Source organism: Eleutherodactylus coqui, chromosome 8, assembly GCF_035609145.1.
Source record: "Eleutherodactylus coqui strain aEleCoq1 chromosome 8, aEleCoq1.hap1, whole genome shotgun sequence".
NCBI classification, from domain to species: Eukaryota; Metazoa; Chordata; class Amphibia; order Anura; family Eleutherodactylidae; genus Eleutherodactylus; species Eleutherodactylus coqui.
Window position 1 is genome coordinate 23,175,363 of NC_089844.1, and position 25,387 is coordinate 23,200,749.

The window sequence follows — 25,387 nt, forward strand, 5'->3', positions numbered from 1 at the left end:
CTATGGGGGTAAAGTCTATAAGGAATTGTGATGACATCTGGATTTCTGACGTCATCACAATGGACAATGCAGCCAAACTACAACCTGCTGCGCTAGGGCTTATTCGCATGAGCTGTGTTGCGTCCAGAAAAAAAAATCAGATGCAAAAAAACATATCTTAACATTGATTGAGCTTTTCTCTGTCATGAAAACGGACCCTTGGTCTGTGTGACAATATGGGAATTGCCTCATTGGATTTCCTAGGTCCCTGTGCTGCCTGTGAGAATCCATTTAACATTCATTATCAGCGTGACGGACCCAGCGCCAAAGGGACAAGAAGACTTTTCCCCCCAATGGCTTCTGGGTGAGTATGAACTTGTGTTTTTTATTATATTTTTAGAATAAGATCATCATCCCCACTCTTATAAACATCCTCACCTTCATCTTGCCCCCCATCATCACTATCTTCATCCTTATTCATTATCCTCACCCTTATCATCCTTATTTTTACTCTTGTCATGCTCCTCATTCTCATCCGCATTAATATCATCAAATCACAGCACAGTCATCGACAACATCAGTGGCAACAACGCCAACAACGACAACAACGACAACGCCAACAACGACAACAACGACAACGACAACAACGACAACAACGCCAACAACAACAACAACGACAACGGCAACAACGACAACGGCAACAACGACAACAACGACAACAACGACAACAGCAACAACGACAACGGCAACAACGACAGCGGCGACAACGACAGCGGCATCAACAACAGGGCCAACAACGACAGCGGTGACAACGACAGCGGCATCAACAACAGGGCCAACAACGACAGCGGTGACAACGACAGCGGTGACAACGACACCGGCATCAACAACAGCGGCGACAACGACAGCGGCATCAGTGACAACAGCTTTAAAGTCAACAACGAAAGTAACAACAAAGGCAACACCAAAAGTAACAGCAGCAGTGACCACGTCAGCACAATCAGGGACGAACACTGCGGAGCCAGAAAGATCAACGCCAGACGTGCCAACAACAAATGACTCTGGTAACGGCACCGGACCACCGGACTCAGTACCCACTAGTGCAAATAATTTCACCTCATCCAGTAAGTGAGCAGAGCCAGATGTATACATCGCTTATCCCTCTCGTATGCCATCAGCGCTGGTGCCCATTTTCTGTCACTGCAGGCTCTGGCAGCTGAGGCTTTATACTGGTATAGTGAAAGGTTCTGCTGCTGTCTCCGTTCACATCTGCCGCGAAGCGACTGTTGCAGATTCTGTCGTATTCAATTGGGAGAATAGCAGGGCATCTGCGTTTATGAGTCGCAGGCTCTGTTCGCTTGTGTTGGAGGCTCCATTTCAAACCACTACTGCAGATTCCGCAACATTCGACAGCAAAAATAGCGCAGCACGCAACCTGTGAAAGAACCTAAAAGACACCATTTTAATTCAATAGTGTCCAATGTGTGATGCAGATGTGAATGCAGCCTAAAAGCCCATTTAAAGCCAACGATTCTCGCTCAAAGCTGTCTTTTGAGTGAGAATCGTTGGGTCTGACTGTACGGACATCGTGCAGTTTTCGTTAATGAGTCGCTGAGCCTTATCAGTGCCGTGCACTGAGTTCTCAGCAGGATACCGCTGATACTATTGTTTCAGCTGGTATCCCACTCGGAGAACACAGCAGAAGTATGCAGAAGACAGCGCTCCAGCTGTGTTCTGCATACCTTGCTCAGAGCACTCAGCCGTATACCAGCTGTGCGCTCTGAGAACACAGCAGCAGTATACAGAAGACAAGCGTCCCCGCTTGTCTTCTGCATACCCCGCTCAGAGCGCTCAGCTCAGCTGTATACCAGCTGAGCGCTCTGAGAAGACAGCAGGAGTATGCAGAAGATAGCAGTCCCACTGGTCTTCTGTGTACAGCGTGAGCCTTCATTTACACACCTATGCAAAGTAAACACTCAAAACTGTCACTCAAACTGCAGTTTAAGTGAATTTTGAGCAATCATCTCGCGAGTAAAGCACACAACGATTATCGCTCAAAAGGTGTCTTTGGAGCGAGAATCGTTGTGCCTAAACCAGGCTTTATAGACCCGGATTCCTTCCTCCCAGATTACAAGATATCTGCTCTGTCAGGGAACAGAAACATTCTTAGCTACTTTCACGGGTTACAATGTATCAGTGAGTGAACAGAGCAGCACAAATCTCTCTCCTCTCCTGGTAGTTTGTTACAATGTATCAATGCAGCTAACATGTATCCGGGCTCATGGGAATATGTGAGTTGTGCTCGAGATTCTTGGACGCAACTTGCGTCTTACAGCACACGGACATGTCTGTGTGCTGTGCAAGACCCGCGGGCACTGGACATTGCATGTCTGGTTCCGGTCCGTGATACGGACTAGAATAGGACATGCTGCTTTTTTTTTTTAATATGGACCACTGGTGAAAAAACGCCCGTGCGTATAGCTTGTTTGGCTATAATGGGTGCATGTGCCATCTTTGAACTAGACGAACAGCACCCAGACCGGGATTACGCCCTGAGGGCGCCTTCACACATGTATTTGCGCATGCAAAATGTGTGTGCGCAATACGCAGAGAATAAAACCCATTGATATCAATAGGTTCGTACACATCTCCCATTAAAAAAATAGGACATCCTCTATTTTCCTGTGCATTTGTGTAGCACAGGTCCCCATATGGGAAGTGCGCAAATGCACACACAATAGCGCAATACGCTGTATAATTCCATGTAGAAATGAACACATTTGGACCTCATTGGGCTAAAAAGCCATTTAAATCGGGGCGTGTTTGTCTGCAGTGCGCCAATGCCCTGCATAAAAAGTACATAAAAAATCTGGAAATGGTGTAAATATAGCACAGTGATGAAGCTTCATTTACATAGGATAACATAGTTGTAACATAGTAACATCAGATAGGTGGGGGTCCGATTCTCGAAACCCCAACAGATGTTTGAAGGAGCTGTGGTGTTCGGGTGAGCGTTGGGCATCTTCTCCATATACCAGCAACAGCTCCATTTATTTTGTAGAGGCTGTGCTTGGTATTGCTGCTCAATCCCATTCACTTCAGAGGGACTGAGCTGCACGTAGACCCTGATGAACATCACAGGCCGAAGCGCTTCAAACGGCTGATTGGTGGCTTCGCCAGGAGCCAGACCCACACCGATCTCATATTGACTGCTTATCAGTATGTTACTTCCGGAAAACCCCTTCAAGGGATTCCGCACATGGGTGCATTTGCGTGTGTATTTGTGCACATTTTGAGAACGCAGAAATAAACACGACGTGCTCTATTTTCATGCGCCAAAGGCCCCGTCTGCACGAAATTGTGCACTGAAATGTGTGATTTTGCGCAGAAAATCAAAAACACATAGGACTAAGTCGACTGGCCTGCCTAATCAAAGATGGTGCTGCCAGAACTGCGCCAATGTGAACGGTCCCAGCCGTGCAAAAAAGTATAGTAAAAATGCCGTGCGGTGTGCATGCGAGTGAGATGTGATGTTTCCCATTGAAATCAACGGGAGCACGCTCCTGAGGATCGCAATTTCACAGAAGCGGTGTGAGGCATTTTTGAACGAAAAATGCCCTGCATTGGCATGAAAAATGCACATTGGCAAGCTGGATATCGGACAGAGTCTATTGTGAATGTAGTTCACACGGACGTTTTTGCGCATGTATTTCCGTGCGTGCAATACACAGACAATGGAACACATTGATTTAATTCTCATTCATTGGGTTCATTCTAACTTTCACTTTTTTGCAATCGCAAAAAAACCCCAGCATGCTCTATCTTAGGCCCGTGGGAGTCCACCCTTAAAGGGGTTGTTCCAGAATTCTAAGTTATTCCCTATCCACAGTATAGGAAATAACTTGCTGATAGGCAGGGGTCTCACCGTTGAGACCCCTGCTGATTTCGAGAAAGGGACTGCCATGTCTCTTTCTACTGTCACTGCAAGGTCGCTTCTCTCCCAAGTGACATCAGCATGAAGGGCGCTCTGGCCGAGCATGCGCGATCAGCGCTACATTCATTTCCATGGGGCTGACGGAAATACCTGAGCGGGTGCCAGCTATCTGCACAGTCCCATTTTAAGTGAATGGAGTGCTAATCTGCGCCCTTCATGCTGATGTCACTATGGGGGGTGAAGTATTTCCGCAGTGAGGAGAATGGGGTACACGGGAATTCTGCTCTTGAGATCTGCAGGGGACTCAGTGGTAAGACCCCCGCTGATTATGGATATCCTGTGGATGGGGGCTAACTTTCAATTATGGTACAACCCCTTTAATTGTCTGTAATAGCCATACAATCTCCGGCTGTGACATCACTAATATGTGTACTGTATATCCATCTCTCCGCAGAGCCAGAATACTGTTCGTCTAACACCTGTGGGAGCGGCGCCTCCTGCCTGCAGCTCTTTGAGGAGTACGTGTGTCAGTGCCCCCTCAACTATGCCTACAACGAAAGCGCCAAGATCTGTGATGGAGGTGAGTGCAGACAATGTGGCTGGCAGAGCATGCTGGGAGCTGTAGTCCCACATCAGCTGGAGAGTCACAGGTTGCAGATCGCTGGATTAGAGCAATTAGCCAGGAAAAGAAATGTAATGAAGGCAGAAGCAGTTTGGTTATAAATGGCTGCATGCAGTCTGATATCTGAGCTGACCGCACTGTGTGAACACAAACTAAAAGTTATTAAACTATTGGGATCAGGACGCAAAAAACATGGTGGCTCAGTAGGCGCATGCAGGGGTCCAGCAGTGGGCGCTCATAGCTCTATAGAGATATAGGGCACAACTAAAGTCACTGACTCCAAACTGCATTGTCTATTGGAGTCTTAGGTAAGTCTGAATCTACCTCCTGTCTGACCAGATACCGTAGTAACTGTCACTTCCCATTCTTTACACTTCAGCACTGCTTTATCAGGGCACAGCTATGATAAATGACTCCAGGTTAGCTGCATTGTCTAATGTAGAGTCATCCAGTATTTCCTCTGTCATTCCCCTTTCTTTACACTTCAGCACTGCTCCATTAGAACACAGCTATGATCAGTGAATCCAGCTTGCATTATCTGGGCTATGGTTGTTAAGTTTTCTCTTTTCCATGCTTTACACTGCAGATCTTCTTCATTACAATTAAGCTATGATCAGTGACTCCATTTTAGCTGCATTGTCTGACTCTGGGCTATGGCTGCTGCATTCTCCCTTTTTCCATGCTTTACACTGCAGCTGTCATTCAGACCCCACATACGCTGCCGATTCTGGCCGTCCGCTTTCATACGCGTCCAGAGAAGATAGGTTTAGCCCTATCTTTTGACCGCAATCAGCCATCAGCTCCCGTGTGAAAGAGGCCTAAGGCGTTGAACTGAAGGGAGGCATTTTACAGCATTTATCTGGGATTTGAAACACTGCGCTGAACGCTTTAAGAAGCGGCCTTTGTGAGCGTGGCCCGAGTTGCATTGTCTTCTAGACTGTGGTTGCAGCGTTCGCCCTTTCCCATTGTTGAGGGCTCTTTCACACGAGCGTATTAGCGGCTCGTTTTTTCGGCCAACCAACATACGCGACCATCTGAGGCATTGGTTTTAAATGCATCAGTTCACACGGGCAAATATATGGCACGTAAATACATCGGACCATGAAAATTAGAACATACGCGACCGAAATACGCATATAGGGCGGGCAGAAAGATAATTCTGGAACTAACTTTTGCTCAATATACGGCGGTGGCTCCCATAGACTCCTAAGGGAGCTGGACAAAGAAAGGGAGGGGGAGGGAGTTTAGCAGCGTCTAACACTGTGAAAAGCTTACAGGTGCCTCTATATAGGCATTGGAAGGCATCCCGAGGATTTTGGCAGAACAATGGTTTAGCTAAAAAACGTTGCCCCCAGTTGTGTGAATGGGCGACAAAACGCTGGCCACGAGCGCCTAAAAACGTCCGTTCGTGCAATTTTTCGGCCCGGCCTAGAAAAAGTTAAAACGCATATGGTGTTTTTGTTTATAGCTCGATGATGAACGCTGATTGATGATATCGGCATTCAATTAAAGGCTTGGTATACACGGGGCGGATTTGCTGCCGAATGTCTGCGGCGGATTTTGATGTGTGTTTTAACATGGATTTTATGGCAGAATTCACCCCCCTCATTGAGAAGAGGTGAATTCCGCAACCGTAAATGGCGAAACAACTGACAGGCTGTGGAATTAAAGCTGCACCTCATGTCAGTTTCCAAATGATTATTTCCGCAGTGTGTGGATGAGATTTTCAACATCTCATCCCCTTTGCTGCTACTATAAATGCCGCGGATTTTCCGTTTGGAGGGTCCCGGCCAAAGGTCGTTCATACAGGCCGATGCAGACTGTTGGGGGATAGCTGATTGTTAATACACTCTCATCATTGTCAGCAGCTGTGCAATACCGACAACAGTGATTTTTGCGCTTATGCATAGGTCCGCTGATCGCAGCACATTGATACGGGGTAATAATCATGATCAAGCGTGCGTTTGACGAGTTTTTCATCGAGGTAAAAGGACTTTAACGCTCTGTTCACATCTCTTTTTTTAGGCAGGTCAGAAGTATAGGCCAGCACTTTCTCCCGATGTTGGCCTCTGACATATGCCTCTGTGTGGGGTTATGGTGTGGGCAAAAGTGCCCCACGTTGGCCACTAATTATATATATATATATATATATATACATTTTTCCTTTTTTTACTGTGTCTCTCTGCATAGAAAAGCAGGATAGACCGCACCTTTCTGCACAGTGAAAATAAAAGCTTCGTTTTATCGGCATATGCTGGATTAGTGGTAAATCAGGGGGCACTTCACTTATACACCTCTGATCTGCCTAAAAACAATGTGTGAACAGAACCATACAGAACCCCCCAGTGAGAAAAAGATTACCAGAGACTGCTCCGCATGGGTGGAGCCTGAGTCAGGGGGAGGGGTCTGGTGTTATGATTCACTGGACGCTGTGGATCCACACATTTATGGATGAATCGCAGCCCCTGTATCTGCTGAATGTGTGAGCACCGTCTGTTGGACTGTGTGAGGACTTGACTGTATCCTGAGAACAGACTGGGAGATAAACGGTGCCCACTCAGCGCTCATGTGATACAAACATATGCAAACGTCTGTATATGGGATTAGTATGGAATAATCTATATGCCAACTATATATAAAGTCATTACATGGGAGTTATGGGGTCTTACATGGCGAAGATGAAGTGTAATAACCGGATATAATCTATATGTGATCTATGTATAATCTAGATGTCCACCATCTTCCCCTTTAGGTAAGATCTTCCTTGGTGAATTCATTTTAGAAGCAGTAAACTTCAACTCCAACCCATCGTCAACAGAATACACCCAACTGTACAAAGAAGTGTTGAATCAGGTGAGATCGCTGTCACTGATTACACCCCCGTAGACCGCAGGGCTGCACACATAAAGTGTAACTCCACGCACTCCCTTTTGCACGCTGCAGTCATGTCCAGCAGGGGGCAGGCTGTGACAACCTCTCAGACATGATGTAGAGGCAGGTTGTCAGCAGTCATACATGGAGGTCGCAGATACTGATAAAGCAATAATTGTATGATACGGTAATATGACACGTTCTGCTTTCTCTCCGCAGAGTGAGGTTTCCTTGCAGACTCTAACTGGTTATCTAGGCACAAACATAGTTAAAATAAGGTAAGTGCAGTGAGGATGATGAGAGCGCAGTGAGGAGGATGAGAGCGCAGTGAGGAGGATGAGAGCGCTGTGAGGAGGATGAGAGCGCAGTGAGGAGGATGAGAGCGCAGTGAGGAGGATGAGAGCGCTGTGAGGAGGATGAGAGCGCAGTGAGGAGGATGAGAGCGCTGTGAGGAGGATGAGAGCCCTGTGAGGAGGATGAGAGCGCTGTGAGGAGGATGAGAGCGCTGTGAGGAGGATGAGAGCGCAGTGAGGAGGATGAGAGCGCTGTGAGGAGGATGAGAGCCCTGTGAGGAGGATGAGAGCGCTGTGAGGAGGATGAGAGCGCTGTGAGGAGGATGAGAGCGCAGTGAGGAGGATGAGAGCGCTGTGAGGAGGATGAGAGCGCAGTGAGGAGGATGAGAGCGCTGTGAGGAGGATGAGAGCGCAGTGAGGAGGATGAGAGCGCAGTGAGGAGGATGAGAGCGCAGTGAGGAGGATGAGAGCGCTGTGAGGAGGATGAGAGCGCTGTGAGGAGGATGAGAGCGCAGTGAGGAGGATGAGAGCGCAGTGAGGAGGATGAGAGCGCTGTGAGGAGGATGAGAGCGCTGTGAGGAGGATGAGAGCGCTGTGAGGAGGATGAGAGCGCTGTGAGGAGGATGAGAGCGCAGTGAGGAGGATGAGAGCGCAGTGAGGAGGATGAGAGCGCAGTGAGGAGGATGAGAGCGCTGTGAGGAGGATGAGAGCGCTGTGAGGAGGATGAGAGCACACTGAGGAGGGGATACATTATATCTTATCAATAGCTGCTTATTTTGAGTTAAACCTGCAAGTATTTATATGTGGAAGGAGACGGGAGGCATCAGGAGCCTCCACCATGTGACCTCCTATCAGGGAGCTCCTCTCATCCGCCATATTCTGTGCCTAACACTCCTGGGAAGATTGTAATTACCCAAAGTAAGCGGAGCAGAGGCCCCTGTATATAGGGTATGAATGCGAACGACTGCATAGGGAATGAATGCACCCAAGACTGCTGCACCCCTCCGACACCTGCATGTCCCATATATCTGCCCGCAAGACACCTGCATGTCCCATATATCTGCCCGCAAGACACCTGCATGTCCAATATACCTGCTCGCCAGACACCTGCACATGTCCCATATACTTACCCGCCAGACACCTGCATGTCCCATATACCTGCCCACCAGATACCTGCACACCCCATATACCTGCTCACCAGACACCTACATGTCCCAGATACCTGCCTGCCAGGCACCTGCACATCCCATATACCTGCCCACCAGACACCTGCACACATCCCAGATATCTGCCCACCAGACACCTGGATGTCCAAGATATCTGCCCACCAGACACCTCAATGTCCCAGATATCTGCCCACCAGACACCTGGAAGTCCCAGATATCTGCCCACCAGACACCTGGATGTCCCAGATATCTGCCCACCAGACAGCTGCATGTCCCATATACCTGCCCACCAGACACCTGCACACCCCATATACCTGCCCACCAGACACCTGCACATCCCAGATACCTGCCTGCCAGACACCTGCACGTCCCAGATACCTGCCTGCCAGACACCTGCACGTCCCAGATATCTGCCCACCAGACAGCTGCATGTCCCATATACCTGCACACCCCATATACCTGCCCACCAGTCACCTGTACGTCCAAGATACCTGCCCCCTAGACACCTGGACGTCCCAGATACCTGCCCACCAGACACCTGCACGTCCCAGATACCTGCCTCCCAGACACCTGCATATCCAAAATACCTGCCCACTAGACACCTGCACACATCCCAGATATCTGCCCACCAGACACCTGGATGTCCTAGATATCTGCCCACCAGACACCTGGATGTCCCAGATATCTGCCCACCAGACACCTGGATGTCCCAGATATCTGCCCACCAGACACCTGGATGTCCCAGATATCTGCCCACCAGACACCTGGAAGTCCCAGATATCTGCCCACCAGACACCTGGATGTCCCAGATATCTGCCCACCAGACAGCTGTATGTCCCATATACCTGCCCACCAGACACCTGCACACATCCCATATACCTGCCCACCAGACACCTGCACACCCCATATACCTGCCCACCAGTCACCTGTACGTCCAAGATACCTGCCCCCTAGACACCTGGACATCCCAGATACATGCCTGCCAGACACCTGCATATCCCAAATACCTGGACGTCCCAGACACCTGCCCACCAAACACCTACACACCCCATATACCTGCTCGCCAGATGGCTGCACGTCCCAGTTACTTGCACACCCCAGATACCTGGACCAACACCTACACTGCCACAGACACTTGCCCCACACAGACAGCTGCCCCCTGGACACTGAGCTGCCCTTCATTTAGAGTAAATATTTAGCCCATGACCCCAACATTGTAAAAAACTATGGTGGCCAATCCAGAGTGTTTTGTTTGCACCCCTCTGGCACCTAGCACCCGGGGCACATGCCCCCAGTTATGCGCTGACCTGGCACATCATCCCTTCTGTCTGTATTTTTTTAGTTTAGTTACTTCCAAATCTGAAACCAGAAGCAGAAGAAGTACTGGAGTTTCTGTATCTGCCAAAGTCAGCCATGTGTTCACACAAGGATCATCTGTATCAAGCACAGAAGTAACAGACGCCATAAGTAAAAACTCCGTAAACTATTCCAGTAAGTGTCGTGTATAGAGTGCATCATGGCAGGGCTAAGGAGCATTAGTATGAAGAGTCCACTGATCCTCAGCTCCATCATATGTAATACTCCAGTCACATCCAGAGCTGTAGTCACACTTCAATAATTATATCATGTGAATACTCTAGTCACATCTAAAGCTGTAGTAACATTCCATGCTTATGTTTAGATTGTGCCCCTTGCTGAGCCTGTGTTTGAGCTACATTATTTCTTTTACTCCAGTAACATCTAGAGCTGCATTAACAATTATGGGGGTTTCCTTTCCTGTTAGCATTCAGGCAGCAGGACCCCTCACTTCCATCTGCTGCAAGTCCTGGTTTAGAATCTATACAGAGCTTACTCTGCTGTAGTGCATTGTGGGAGGTGTAGTGTATACACCAGGCACAGTGCAACATGGCAGCTCTGCTACACTGTTTAAGGTTGTGACTCAGCACTGCTCTGATTACTTCTCAGGTAAAATTATGACTGCAGCTCTGGATGTGAATGGAGTATAAGACAAGATGCGATAGTAGAATTGTACCTACAGCTCTAGATGTAACAGGAGCATAAAACATAGTGAATACGCAGAATTGTTGACTGCAGCTTTGGATGTGACTGGAGAAAAATACGTGATGTAACCGAGGAGCAGACAGTTGGGGTAGTTGGTGTTATGTGGAGTTGTAGGCTGGGAGGTGGCGTGGTCTCTTCTTCTGGACTCGTTGTGGCACAGAGATTACTCCATGGATTATCTGTTCCCTGCAGATTGTGTAGTAACCGTCATCTCCTCTCCTGCAGATCAAACCATCTGTGATGGATTCTACTGTGACCCGGAAACGACGAATTGCGCAGCGACACCGGACGGTCTGGCGGCCACATGTACCTGTAAGGAAGGGAAATATTCCTCTGAAGTTGAACATACAGTAACCAGCTGCAGAGGTGAGATAAAACCCATCACTGGCCATGATTTACCCTGCTACTCCTCTCTAAGGCCGGTCTTACGCGACCAGACTTGAATTGTGTAATCCACGATCGTCATCTGTGCAGACGATCCTCGGTATTCCGCACACATTACAAAGATAGAACATTCACATGTCCGCTCAGATGAGCGTACAGCGATTGCGATTTCCGCGAGCAGATATTACATTGCAGCGTGTTCTGCTTTTGTGCGGATTCCACATGGACGGCTTCCATTGAAGTCTATGGAAGCCATCTGAACTGCCGCAGCTGAAAATTGTGGCCATCTGAAGCTTTGGATTCCAATGCATTTGTTCAAATGGGCGATTTTCTGGCCGAAAAAGACCCCACATACGCTGCCGATTCTGGCCGGCCGCTTTCACACACGGCCAGAAAAGATTTTACCCTATCTTTTGATCGCGATCAGCCAGCAGCTCCCGTGGGAAAGAGGCCTAAGGCGTTGAACTGAAGGGAGGCATTTTACAGCATTTATCTGGGCTTTTGTGAGAGTGGCCCGAGTTACATTGTCTTCTACACTGTGGTTCATTCTGCAAATCCGCATATGCTTGTGTGAATCCGGCCTAACTGGGTGGCAACCAATATGGCAACCAATATGGCCACCATTTGTAGCTCCTACTGCAGTTGTCAGTCAGCTTCCCACAACTTCAGAATGGAAAATTTGCCTGGCTATGTCCATTGTCTGCGCCTTTACTGGGTGGTTATGCCATTCAGGACTCAGGAAAACTGCGGGCTCCGGAAATGTCAACTGTGATGCTCTTCTGTGTTTCAGATTGTGCCCCCCAATGTTATAAGGCTGAGGGGACATACTGCAAGCTGGAGTCAGAGACTACAGGAAAATGTGCCTGCCTCGCAGGGTACAAGGACGACGGGGCCGACAAGTGTAAGAAGTGAGTCCTGATACACAACATAATGTAACAATGGAAGGATGCAACGTAAAACAATGTAACACAATGAAACAATGCAACAAACACAATGCAACAGTGTAGCACAATATGCAATGCCCCTTTTACATGGGCTGAGAATCTCACGATTTACCTTTGCCCAAGCAAATGAGCTAGTGATGTCATCACCAACACGTTCACGCACGGGCAGCCTGTTTAGACTACACGATTCTCAATGAGCATTGTGCAGTTCTCGGCCACTAATTATTCAGTGTTTTACACTCCTATGTGGGTCGGCTGTGGGGTATCATCTCTCCTTAAGGAAAGCATCTAGAATGTGTGTGAGGAGACTTTCAAGGCCATTCATGCTCCTCTGGGTATTATATGCAAATAAGGAAGATGGAACAATCTCTGCAGCGCCACCTATTGGATGGCAGCATTCCTGCAATTCAAACTCCGCCCCCAGTGATTGGGAATTGTTATAAAGACCTGTATAATTGGTTGGAAATTGATTTGCAGGCGCTGCAGAGGTGTTGTTCCATCTTCCTTATTTGTATACACTCCTATGTGAAGCACTGATTGTTCAGTGTTTGAACTACACGATAAGTGCCCGAGCCGGCGCTGATTATTATGCTTGCTGAAACTGAACGACGAACAAGATTCTCATTTTGAGCGATAATCGCTGTTTGCTTTTTGCAAGGTGATCGCTCAAATGTTGAGCGATCAGCTTGCGCTCCAAACGGGGGATGCAGAAGACAAGCGGGGCCATTTGTCTTCTGCATCCAGCTGTTCCCTGCTCGGAGCGCCCGGCTGTTATACAGCTGAACGCTCTGAGCGGGGGATGCAGAAGACAAGCGTGGTGGCCCCGCTTGTCTTCTGCATCCAGCTCTTCTCTGCTTGGAGCGCCCGAGCGGGGTATGAAGAACACAGCTGGATCGCTCTGTTCTTCATACCCAGCCTGTCATCAGGGAGCGGGATACAGCTGAAACAATAGTATCAGCTGTATCCCGCTGTGAATCCCTGATAACTGATCGCTGATCTTTGATCTTCTCCTTGCGTATTTTTGCACCTCACATAGGTGGAACTTTTGCTGCGCAAAACTCGCTTGTCAAAAAGCACCCATTGAAATCAATGGGTTCTAATCTCTGTGTTTAGCGTGTGGAGATTTTGCCTGCGCAGATACCTGCACAAACACGGTTGTGTGGAGAAGCCCTTTAATCAACACAATGTAACAAGATGTAAAATATATCAGAATGTAACAATGCAACAAAATATAAAACAATGAAACGATGTAACCCAGTATCTCACCAGCCCTCATCCCGTACGGCATCATGCCGCCATCTTCATTCTTCTCCTGGTGTTTTGCAGATGTGATTTTGGATACTCGGGAGCGAACTGTACAGACAGTGAGTATCTGAGGGGATCCCCGACTCCCCAAGCGGCAAGATGTGGCAGAGTCAGTTTTATGTGACAACTAGCCAAGTGCAGAATTTGGGGGGAGGTTGTTTCTGTTATTGGGGTTCAGTGGCAGTTACTGTTATGGGGGCACTTTAACGGTTGCTGTTATGAGGAGTGCTATGGCTATAACTATTATGGGGGGACTGAATGTCTCTGTTATGGGGGTTCTATAATGGTCCCTGTTACGGGGGTTCAATGGCTGACACTGTTATGGTGGCACTGTCATATTATGTACATGGGTGGGACTCCTTCCTCATCATGTCCACTGATTTCTCCCTACAGATTTTCAGCTTGTGTTGGTAATCATTGGCGTGGTGCTGGGCGTGGTTATTGTCGTTCTACTGGGAGCAATGATCGGCTTATTCGTCAAGTAAGTCCTTACCTCCAAGTATGACCCCATTCACCTGCCCCCCTCAGGGGACAACATATTGGGTGCAGCCTCTATTGGGGGCTACTCTGGTATTACCCCATCCACATTCTGTATGATGGTACAACACAGATATCGGGGTGATATGGAGCCCGAGGATTCACCATCCTACCACATTTCACTAACGCAGTCATGTGACCTCCTTCCGCATACAAAACGTTGCTGCCCCCTGCTACTGATAGGAGTTGTAGTCCCGGGTACGGCCGTAATGATGGGTTTATGACTGTGAATAATTTTCTGCAGTTCTAAGAAGAAAAGGAAATATGATGACAGGACGGCGCTGATCGATCACGATGACAAAACGCATGCAGAGACAAGCTCCGCCCCTGTGCGACTTTTTCCTAAAGTTCAAGCAAAGACCGACCTGGGTGAGGTGAACAAGTCTGTCAATGTGTTTGACGACAACGAGGAATTTACCCGCAACTTTCCCAAACGGGACTACGATGAGGTACGTAGCGTCTAGCATGATGGAAAACGATCACTCTTATCACTTTATGTCTGGTTGGGGGGGTATCAAAAAATCCTCCTTATAGATGCCAATTATTAGGTCATAAGGTTCTCATATGGGGGTCTCTGACCAGGGACCCTCCATGGCCTTTTCCCTGCAGCATCAAGAATGTAGGAATAAGGGGCAGCTCCGCTAGTGGTGACCGCTGATCACCCCGGTTTTTGAAGCTTCTTCCTTAGCGCTTCTTCAGACAATAGTATTAGCGTACGTTTCTGCGCACGTTAAATATATGCGCGCAATACGCAGGGAATAGAACCTATTGATGCCAATAAGTTTGTTATCATGGATGGCCAGCTTCCAAAAGCCTATGTAGATATAAGTAGGTCCACACCACCAGAACCCTACTAAAAGTCTAACCTATAGCCGCCCCGGCGTCCTCAAGGGGAGCAACAACCAGAGCTATATGTGTTTTGAGCACAGCACTGTGCGTCGATACGCGCGCAAATCTACTTCATCAACGTCGTTCACTCCTAATATGTTGAACTGAAGCATGCGCAATAGTGTATATGGTCGTCTGAAGAAGCCCAACTAGTTACTGCCCACAATCCCCATACTCTGCAGTCCCTGCTATCATGGAGTTCCTCGGATATAGACCATTCAGACAACGAGAAACAAAATCATAGAAAACCTTCCCAGAGACGGGGCCGTGGACGCTATATACAGCGGAGTAGAGGACCCGATAGAATCTCCCAGACGGGAATTTTTTTAGAACAACCCATCTCCCAGTATTTTTTACGGGGACGGTGAGAACACCGGACACCGCAATGACGTGTGACTGCCAAGGTCCCCCACAATTATCTCAGGGACATCAAAACATCTCCCTGAGACAACAGGACACGGAGGTGGATACAGATGATAGACTTCAAGTCATCAATCTATCAGACCACGTCCTCACGGAGGGTGAAAGGCGAGTTTTGGAGAGGGGGCTGTCCTTCGTCCCCACGACCAAGTTTGATCTGTTTATGTGGGCGAAGGACACCTCCCTCTTCACTCGCAAATTACGCTGGCATAAATTCTTCGCGCTAAAAAATCGTGAACGCGCCAAAGAGCTGGGTCTTGATGTGACAGACCTACCTGGCCTGGATGCTCTCCAGGCACTTGAAGATGAAAATACAAGACCAGTGGGGTCAGGTCCATTTACTGATCTAAAACCCGCTAACACTTGTAATCCCCCTCATGCCCCTGTCCGGAATTCACATCTTGGAAAGATTGGTAATCAGTGACCTGAAGTTAATACAAAACTCTCGTAAGATCGACCCGAACCTAACTCAGAGTGAAAGCAAATCCTTGAAACAACTGGAATCAAACACGTCGCTGGTTAATGTGGTTATCAAACCGGCTGCTAAAGGCGGGAACGTCGTTATCATAAAGAGAGAACAATACATAGAGATGTGCCACAATTTACTCAGTGACACATACAAGGTACTTTCATGCGATCCCACTACTCCCTTTTTGTCTGATCTAAGGCCGCTTGCAGACGGGCGGGTCGGATCCGGCGGCGAGGATTCTCGCCGTGGGACCCGACCCGAGCACCTGCAGGGACCAGCGCGTACTCACCCGTGGCTCCGGCTGTTTGATGTGCCGACTTGCCGGGCAGCCGGCACATGCTCAGACCGGAGCCGGCGGCGGGTGAGTGACGTTTCTGTGCGGGGAGAGAAATAGAGCATGCCGCGGTTTGTTTGCTGCGTGAGATTTTGCGTGGCCAAACCGTGGCCGTCTGCATAGGATTGCGTTTGTTAACGCAGTCCTATGCAGGCTTCCAGCAAGGGAAATCCCGCCACAGAATTTCCGCTTGTGTGCAGGCGCCCTTAGAAGTATATTATGCAGAGCTCTTGAATAGGGGAGGAATCGATAAGAAAGAATACAAATTTATGTATCCAAATAATCCAACTGTGGCAAGCTTCTATGCCCTCCCGAAGGTGCATGAAGAGACAAATCCCCTTCGAGGTAGACCCATCGTATCGGGAATTGGAAATATTACCCAAAATATGAGCATATATACTGATAACATTCTTAGACCATTTGTTCTATCACTTCGGTCCTTTGTTCGAGATACGATGGATGTACTACGCTTACTCGATGGCATCTCAATCAGTAATGACACTCTACTGGCTACATTAGACATAGAATCACTCTATAGCTCTATTCCACACAAGGGTGGCCTAAAAGCCACGCAATACTTCCTACAACAAAGCGGTCCACAATTCACACAACATAACCAGTGTGTTTTGGATTTTCTCCAATTCATCCTATCACACAACTTTTTTCTTTTTGATACTCAGTACTTCCATCAGTTCAGGGGTACAGCGATGGGGACATCATGTGCCCCATCGTACGCTAACTTATACCTGGACTGGTGGGAGGAAAAGTTTGTCTATGCCAATGACGATTGGTCAGAAAATATCATTCTATGGCTACGTTATAACAGACGTGTTGCTGTTTTGGAGAGGTACAGAAGTGACATTCAGAAGTTTTGTGGACTCGCTTAATGCGAATGGCTTGAACCTACGCATCACGTCAGAAATTAACACAACATCTGTGGCATTCTTGGATCTACTAATTACAAAGCAGTTCGAAGGGGCAATTTCATCCACCCTATACCGCGAGACAACGGCCACTAACAGCCTACTAAAGTGGGATTGTTATCACCCCTTCCCCTTGAGGAAAGGGATCCCTAAGGGTCAGTTCCTACGGATAAGGTGCAACTGCTCCAACGACCAAGATTTGCACAAAGAAAGCCAAAAACTTAGACAGCGCTTCCGTAAAATAAGCTATCCGAAGGACGTGATTGACAGTGCATATACGAACGCGACACAACAAGAAAGAACGAATCTATTGGTTCCGCGTCACCGCTCCACTCCTCAACTCTCCCATATCATAGGAACATATGACACCGGTACCAAACAAGTCAGACAGATACTAAAACATTATTGGAATATTCTAACAGAGGATGCTGACCTGTCAGATATAGTACCAAAATCACCAGTGATCACATTTCAAAGGGGCCATAAGACCACCTAGTAAAAAGCCATCTGTCGCCCTCCATGATCAGTGAGACCTGGCTGGATTCAGCTAAACCGTCAGGCACATACCCCTGCCATGGATGCGCAGCCTGCCCGTTTATCCTTAAAAGTAAAGCGCCAGCACCAACAAAATCTACGAAAATGGCTGCTTTATCAACTGCAGAACAAGGAACGTGGTCTACATGGCGTCATGCCCATGTCCTAAGAATTACATTGGAATAACAATCCAACTGTTCTGTCAGCGCATTCTCGGACATGTGGGTAACATCCGCCGCCATGAATTGACTCCACTGGCTGATCACGTTTGGACGGTGCATAACGGGGACATGAACTCCCTGAAATTTCAGGGGGTTGAAGTCCTCTGTACTAACATCCGTCGCGGGAACATAGACAAAAAAACTACTTCAAAAAGAAGCTTCGTGGATATTCAGACCTGACACTGTAGCTCCAATTGGTCTGAATGCAAATCTCAATCTCAATTGCTTTCTCTGAGTTTATTCTCTGAGCTTGTATGCTAACTCCCCTGTTAATACTGGGATATCTCTGCGGATTTTTCTATTTCATCCCTATCATTATATCAAAAATATATCTTATATGTATCTGTAGCTCACACAGTGGGCTACAATTATGAGCTCTATATTTAAATTAGGGATTCTCAAGAACAATGGGGGTGATGTGTCATTTGAAATCTGTATCTATTAACCTCATCCTCTTGGGTCTAGGAAGAGATGGCTTCCTTATTAGAGATGAGCGAGCATTGTCCTTAGCGAGTATCTCCCCGCTCGGAAGAAAAGGTTGACAGGTGAGGGGGAGAGCGGGGAGAGAGAGATCCTCCATTCCTCCCCGCTCTCCCCCGCAGCTCCCCGCCCGCCGCCGGTAGCCGAATCTTTTCTTCCGAGCGGGCAGGTACTCGCTAAGGGCAATGCTTGATTGAGTAATTGTCCTTAGCGAGTATGCTCGCCCATCTCTATTCGGCGATGTATTCTTGCAAATGGTGTGGTGATTGATGTCACTTTCTTATACCATCGGCGTGTCAGACTCCGCTCACGTGACTATCTTAGACAAGCATCTCTTCAATGAGATGTCAGCGGTGTCGGGCGGTCAGATGACGCATACACAGCCCCACCCACTTATGGATTCTCGAATGGAGTCAGGGAGGAAGGCGGCTGTGACGGCGAGGAGCGGCGTGACGTCATCACGCTATGAGGACGACGCGCTCACACCCCACCCTACGGAGATCAGGTGATGAGCGTCATGACGTCACCACGTCATGACGCAGTTACGCTTGCGTTCCACCTGCACTGACCCTTTTACTATGGGGGTTTACTGAGGATCTGGCATCTCCCCGGACGATCAGAAGCTCCCGGTGGGTGCCTCTATCTCCTAACTACATGCCCAGAATATGCCCTTTGTACCTAGATCGCCCCAGAGCATTTTTTTGTTGAGGGATGTAATATAGCCATGCCCCATTATCTGTGACCACTTCCACACCATTTCTAATAGGCCGATTTGATAGACACACCCCAGATAGCAGGCCCCTTCAGCCCTTTAAATAACAGGACTGAACACCTTGAGCTCATATACCTGTCGCTCCCCATCAGAGCCACAGGCGCTACCTGTTTGTTATGTTTGCTCGCATCCTCTATTCTTCTACTGCCAGACTTAGTGAACTACCGTGTTTCCCCGAAAATAAGACAGTGTCTTATATTAATTTTTGTTCAAAAAGGTTAAACTTTTTTACATGTATAGCTGCCTGGATACTATTTAAATTGACTTTTTTAATTAACTGTTAGCAGGGCTTAATTTTGGAGTAGGGCAAATATTTCAAGCATCCTCAAAAAGCCTGAAAAATCATTTTGCATCCTCAAAAATTCTGGAAAATCATGCTATGTCTTATTTTCAGGGGATGTCTTATTTTCAGGGAAACAGGGTAGTTAGGGGCCACTCTGCCTACGTTGTGGAGTGACCCACCTAGGAGCTTTAGACTTAGCCGTAGTTGCGCTAGTTCCTCAATGTTCCTCTGACACGTTATTATAGCCCTGTGCCTTATTAAAGGGACAATCCACAGCTGGCTATTTGTGTGCGGGATTCCTTTATGACAGGAACCTCTGACTGAGCCTTAGCTGCGCTGGTTCTTCAATCTCTATCTGACAGGCTATTATAGGCCCATGCCTGGCGTAACCCCTTATTAAAGGGATAATGCAAGGCTGGCTATCTGCGCGCTAGGTTCCTTTATTATAGTTATGCCGATATAAACTTTGGGTCTGGCGAAACTCACCACCAAGCGAGACATACACTGCTTGCCATCCATAGCAGTTGATGTATTCCAATTTGCTACCCTGTTTCCCTGAAAATAAGACATAGCATGATTTTCCAGAATTTTTGAGGATGCAAAATGATTTTTCAGGCTTTTTGAGGATGCTTGAAATATAAGCCCTGCTCCAAAATTAAGCCCTGCTAACAGTTAATTAAAAAAAGTCAATTTAAATAGTGTCCAGGCAGCTATACATGTAAAAAAGTTAAACCTTTTTGAACAAAAATTAATATAAGACACTGTCTTATTTTCGGGGAAACATGGTATAAGCGTCTTAAAGATCTATGCGAGCAATATAACTAACAAGAATATAAACACCCGTGATAGGGTGTCAATGTTCTGCTTTTATTAACCCTTTCCAATTCACTGTCTGACGTCTAAAGACATTCTGATTGAAGGCTGTACAGCTCCGATGTCGGAAGACGTCCGGTCAGGGTATTCTTACTGTAGATTACTGGCCGCTCTGCTGTTGGGGACCCTTTCCAGCATCTCCCATACCGCAGTACCGGCTCTAGCCAGCAGATGGCATCATTGTATAATGGCAGAAAGAGAAAACCCCCTAGGAAACCCTGAATCCAAAATTGGGTTAAGCAATACACGACAGGATCTACAAATCCAGTTAGTCCCTAAAATCTGTGAGAGGTACTGAACGGTACTAGGCTGATTGGGCAATTAGCTCCTGATGAACTGTTCTTGATATGAACAGGGAAACGCGTCGAGCAGTATATCTGACCGTAAAACCCTCAGCTATATGGTGCATCCACATCCCATTAAAAATCTATTATGTTTATATCTTGAAAGTGGACGACTAATTGAAATGTCTCAGCTATAAGAGATCTTTAATATCACACAATTTAACTAGAAGGGAGGCATCTTAACTCCCACTACATAACTACTGGATATATTGTGATCTAGGTAAACCTCTTCTGTGGTATATTCTGGCCTTAGTCACACGGGCGTTTTTTCACGCGATTTGCGGATCGCATGATGGATGCGCATCCGCAAATCGCGTGACCGGTGCGCGCAAGTCGCCCGCAAATCGCCTGAAAATCTGCTCCTAGCCGCGTTTCATTAGAAGCGGGCCGGAGCTGTCCAGCGCATTGCATTCAATGGAGACGGCAATAGAGCCGGCTCCATTTAAAGCAATGCGCTGCGGGCGAGCCCGGGATAAATTGTCGGGAAGGGCTTAAATATATAAGCCCTTCCCTGCAATTCATCCTAAAATGTGTAAAAATAAAAAATATATATATACTCACCTTCTCCCGGCAGCCGGAGCTCCGCGCGGCCGTCCTGCAGTGGGTGTGAAGGGGGTGTGAGTCAGACCTGCCCCCTGATTGGCTCAGCGCTGAGCCAATCAGAGGCATGTCTCACTCACACCCATTCATGAATTCATGAATGGATGTGAGTCAGACCTGCCCCTGATTGGCTCAGCGCTGAGAGGCAGCAGTCACTCACCCATTCATGAATTCATGAATGGGTGTGTGAGTGAAACCTGCCTCTGATTGGTCAGGGCTGTGACCAATCAGAGGCAGATCATTCAGCAGGCGGGGATTTTAAAGCCCCGCCGGCTGAATAGTGCCGAGAAGCAGTTCAGGAGAACTGACAGCGGCTGGACTCCGGCTGCAGCGGAAAGGTGAGTATACAATTTTTTTTTATTTTAACACATTTTAGGATGAATTGCAGGGAAGGGCTTATATATTTAACCCCTTCCCGACAATTCACCCCGCGCACGCCGGCAGCCCATTGCTTTCAATGGAGCGGCTGTATTGCCGGCTCCATTGAATTCAATGGGCAAACATCGTTCTTCTCTGTCACAGCTGTTACAGCTGTGGCAGAGAAGAATGAGTTGTCTACTATGTGTTCTCAATGGGTCGGCGCTGCTGCCGCCGGCCCCATTGAGCGCATATAGAGAAGAGAACAGGAATCGCAGATCGCAGATAGGTGCGATCTGCGATTTCTGTTCTATAATTTATCAGACGAGCGCATAAAAAGCGCTCATGTGTCCGATACCATAGCAAAGCAATGGTTTTATAAAATCGCCGGACGCATGCGCATGCGCAAATCGCGGCTAAAAACGCCCGTCTGACTAAGGCCTCTGGGTGATGACTGTGAACCACACAACAAGGGGATATTAATACATTATCCCAAGATACAATGACCCTTCTACCTAGCTCATATACATCTTACATATGATCTCTACCTTTATTGGTGCTACTATATTGTCAAGGAGGGATACCCTCTTATTGCCCTCCTGCAGTGTAAAAAGCTGCGAACTCAGCACAAAGTCCCAGAATTTTTGTCTTGTCGTTGTCTGTATGTCCTTCTATGTTAGCCCAGGTTTTTAATATTTTTCAATAAAGATTTTTGTTTTTAGTCTATATCTGTGAAGGGCTGCTATCATGGAGGGGTCTAAAACTTTCTGGTTCATGAATAGAATGCCAAAACTGCAGTGAAGATGACACGCAGAGGAAGGATACAACTTGACATATCACTGTATGTTTATCCTTCAGTTAGGCAGTCGTCACACGGGTGTATTTGCACGCGCGAAATGTACACGGTCAATACCCAGAGAATAGAACCCATTGATGCCAATGCGTACGTTCACAATACCGTATTTTGCGCATGCATTTCGGTTGCGCAAAAGCACCCATATCACGCTCTACTTTTCTGCACATTTATGCACCAAAGGTCTCCATAGAAGTCAATGGGGGGTGCGCAAAGTCGCGCACAATATGCAAGCAAATGCGTGATACGCTGCGTAATTCCGCTGGAAAAAAGAACACATCTGGAACTCATTAGATGAATTAGTCATTTCAATCGGTGTGTCTTTGTTCGCAGCACGCAAATGAACATGTCCCGTGGGCGGAAAAAGTACAGTAAAATGTGCCAATATAAGCGCTTAATAGCCTCGTTCAGTGCACAAAAAAGTTGTGCTGAGGCACGCACAAACACACATACGCCCGTGTGATGCTGGCCTTAGAGTGGATCCTGACAACCCCAACGGGCAATTTAATGGCGCACATTAGTGGTTGCCACCAGGATCTGGCTGAAGAGACGCCGCCGGGGCTGAGACCTCCAGGCGGTTCGTATGTCATGGAGAAATGCTAATTGATATATAACTGCACATTCGGTTACCCCCAGGAATCGGTAACCTAGGGGTGTCTCTAGACTTTAAGGTGAAGCTCAAAAAACATTGTCTTTTTTCTTTCAGAATCAATGGTTGGAAATGACCAGAAGCCGGAATTATTAGTGCGCAGCCCCCAGATGGCGCTGTTAACCCACATTATTATGTATTATAAATGCCCTGAACTTATTGGCAGGTACAATGAGTGCGAATGATAATGAGGGCGTGACCGGCAATGACCCCACCCCCCAGACCGGCGCTGGAGCCGTCACTGTGATTGGAGGACGTCCGGACTTGATGCACAGAACGTGTTTTCTTTGTTATTTATTTTAAGATGATAATGGTGAAAAGTACACAACACTGCGAATTATGGGGTTAAGGTGCGATGACAGAGGCGACACCATGATGCGACTTGGGACCCTTTTACACGGGCAGATAAATTGTTCAGATTCCCATGATCCAGTGAGAATCTGAACGATGAAAAATAATTTGTCCACTTCTCATTCGTCGCTCAGTTTCTGCGGATCGGCCCGTGAACTTATGAACAGCTGCCGGCTCACAGCGAATAGAGGCGGGTAGGCCGAAATGATCCCCGGCTGGCTTCGCCTCCATTCACTGAGCGATGCTCAATCCAGTGTGGAAGCACAGGAGCGATTATCGCTGTGGCCACATTTCTGGCATCTGCGCCCTACAGATCGTCCCGTGTTAAAGGGCCCTTAGGACGACGCCGTGCGCTGATCTTCGCAAATGCAGGTATTACACCGATAATTGAACAAAATCATTAGTCCTATAATGAAAACATTTCTCCATTGTGATCTGCGAAGAATAATGGCTGATAACAGAGAGCAGCAGCACGTTTATATGTTGTACAGATTCCTGCCACCTTTATACCTGACAGATCTTCTGCGATATTATTACAGAATGACGTGTAATGTGGCAGCTGCTGATCTCAACGAGGGGCTGCAAGAGGTGGTGACAGCATAGTCCAGACCGGACCCCCATATAATTATATTATGATTGTACAGTGTCTTGTAAAAATATTCACCCCCCCCCCCCCCCCCCTCAGTGTTTTTCATGGTTTGTTGCATTACAGCTTGGAAATAAAACAGATCTTAATTTAGCTTTTATGTAAAACAGCTGAGAAAATAATACAAATTGTTATAGTGGAAAGAAAGAAATGATTGAAAAGTAGCGAGAGCGTTTGTATTCACCGCCTTATATGTATCTACTGCCCTTCATACAACACAGCGTGCAAGGCGGGGAAAAAATACATTTTATTACCAATGTTGTGGAGGGAGTGTGCAATAAAGTATCAATATTTGCAGATGATACAAAACTATGTAAGGAAATTAACACGAGAGGTCAGAATGTGGCTGCAAGAAGATCTGGATACTTTGGGGGCAGAAAGGTTGGCTAATGAGATATAGCACTGATAAATGTAAGGTTCTGCACATGGGCAGAGGAAATACGTGTCACCATTACACACTAAAGGGGAAACCACTGGGGAACACCGACAGGGAAAAGGACTTGGGGTTTTAGTTAACTATAAGCTTAACTGGAGCAACCAGTGTCAGGCAGCTGCTGCCAAAGCAAATAGGATCATGGGGGGCATCAGAAGAGGTCTAGGGGCGCAGGACAAGAACTTTGTTCTTCCTCTTTATGTCATTGGTCAGATCACACATGGAATACTGCGAACAGTTTTGGGCACCAGCACTTAAGAAGGACATATCTGAGCTTGAGCGGGTACAAAGACGGGCAACTAATGAATGGAATGGCCAGACTACACTACCCAGAGAGGTTATCAAAATTGGGGTTATATATAGCCTTCTCTAAAGGATATACCATTAGCATACAGACAAATGTCCTCAGCAAGTACTGAGGAAGAGGTTTACTAACCTCGAAACGCGTATACATGCTGGTTTAATAAATAAGCAGAGACGTTTGGCAAATAATCATCTCATGCAATTATATTACGCTTATAAGGTTGCACACAACCCCCCTCCACCTCAAAATTTTTTCTTTGCATTGCGGTATATGTAGTCTACTCATCTACCCAGCTGGGTATAACGGGAGTTGGGATTGGCTGCCCCTACTACACATAGAGACGCCTTCTCTTCCTCTCAAAAGAAATCTTTTTCACTCTAAAAAAGGGGGCGTTGCTCCTAAATTCTATTCTTTCTTTTTCTACTGGGGTCACTCTACCACTTTTCACTTATTCTCCACTAGTAACAGTGACCCCTCCAGTACAGCCCCCTGTTGTACCCCACTAGTAGCGGTGACCCCTCCAATATTGCCCCCTCTTGTACCCCACTAGTAGCGGT

At 47.4% G+C, this 25,387-nt stretch overlaps 1 protein-coding gene across 1 annotated transcript; it reads left to right on the plus strand.

Annotated features, from left to right (window-relative positions):
• The first annotated feature begins 332 nt into the window (after positions 1 to 332).
• MUC13 (mucin 13, cell surface associated) lies at positions 333 to 24,111 on the plus strand. Its single transcript, XM_066577777.1, has 13 exons — positions 333 to 343; positions 540 to 829; positions 873 to 1,103; positions 4,368 to 4,493; positions 7,288 to 7,388; positions 7,626 to 7,684; positions 10,208 to 10,356; positions 11,152 to 11,292; positions 12,101 to 12,218; positions 13,581 to 13,618; positions 13,953 to 14,040; positions 14,341 to 14,545; positions 23,154 to 24,111. Exons 1-13 carry the CDS (start codon positions 333 to 335, stop codon positions 23,190 to 23,192), a joined length of 1,596 nt encoding a protein of 531 aa, XP_066433874.1. The 3' UTR covers positions 23,193 to 24,111.
• The last annotated feature ends 1,276 nt before the right edge of the window (positions 24,112 to 25,387 follow it).

What these genes read in the sequence shown, in the direction of transcription:
- MUC13 (XM_066577777.1), top strand. An exon ending in CAGGGCCAACAACGACAGCG is followed by an intron (nt 830 to 872) that starts GTGACAACGACA and finishes CATCAACAACAG; the next exon opens with CGGCGACAACGACAGCGGCA. An exon ending in AAATAATTTCACCTCATCCA is followed by an intron (nt 1,104 to 4,367) that starts GTAAGTGAGCAG and finishes ATCTCTCCGCAG; the next exon opens with AGCCAGAATACTGTTCGTCT.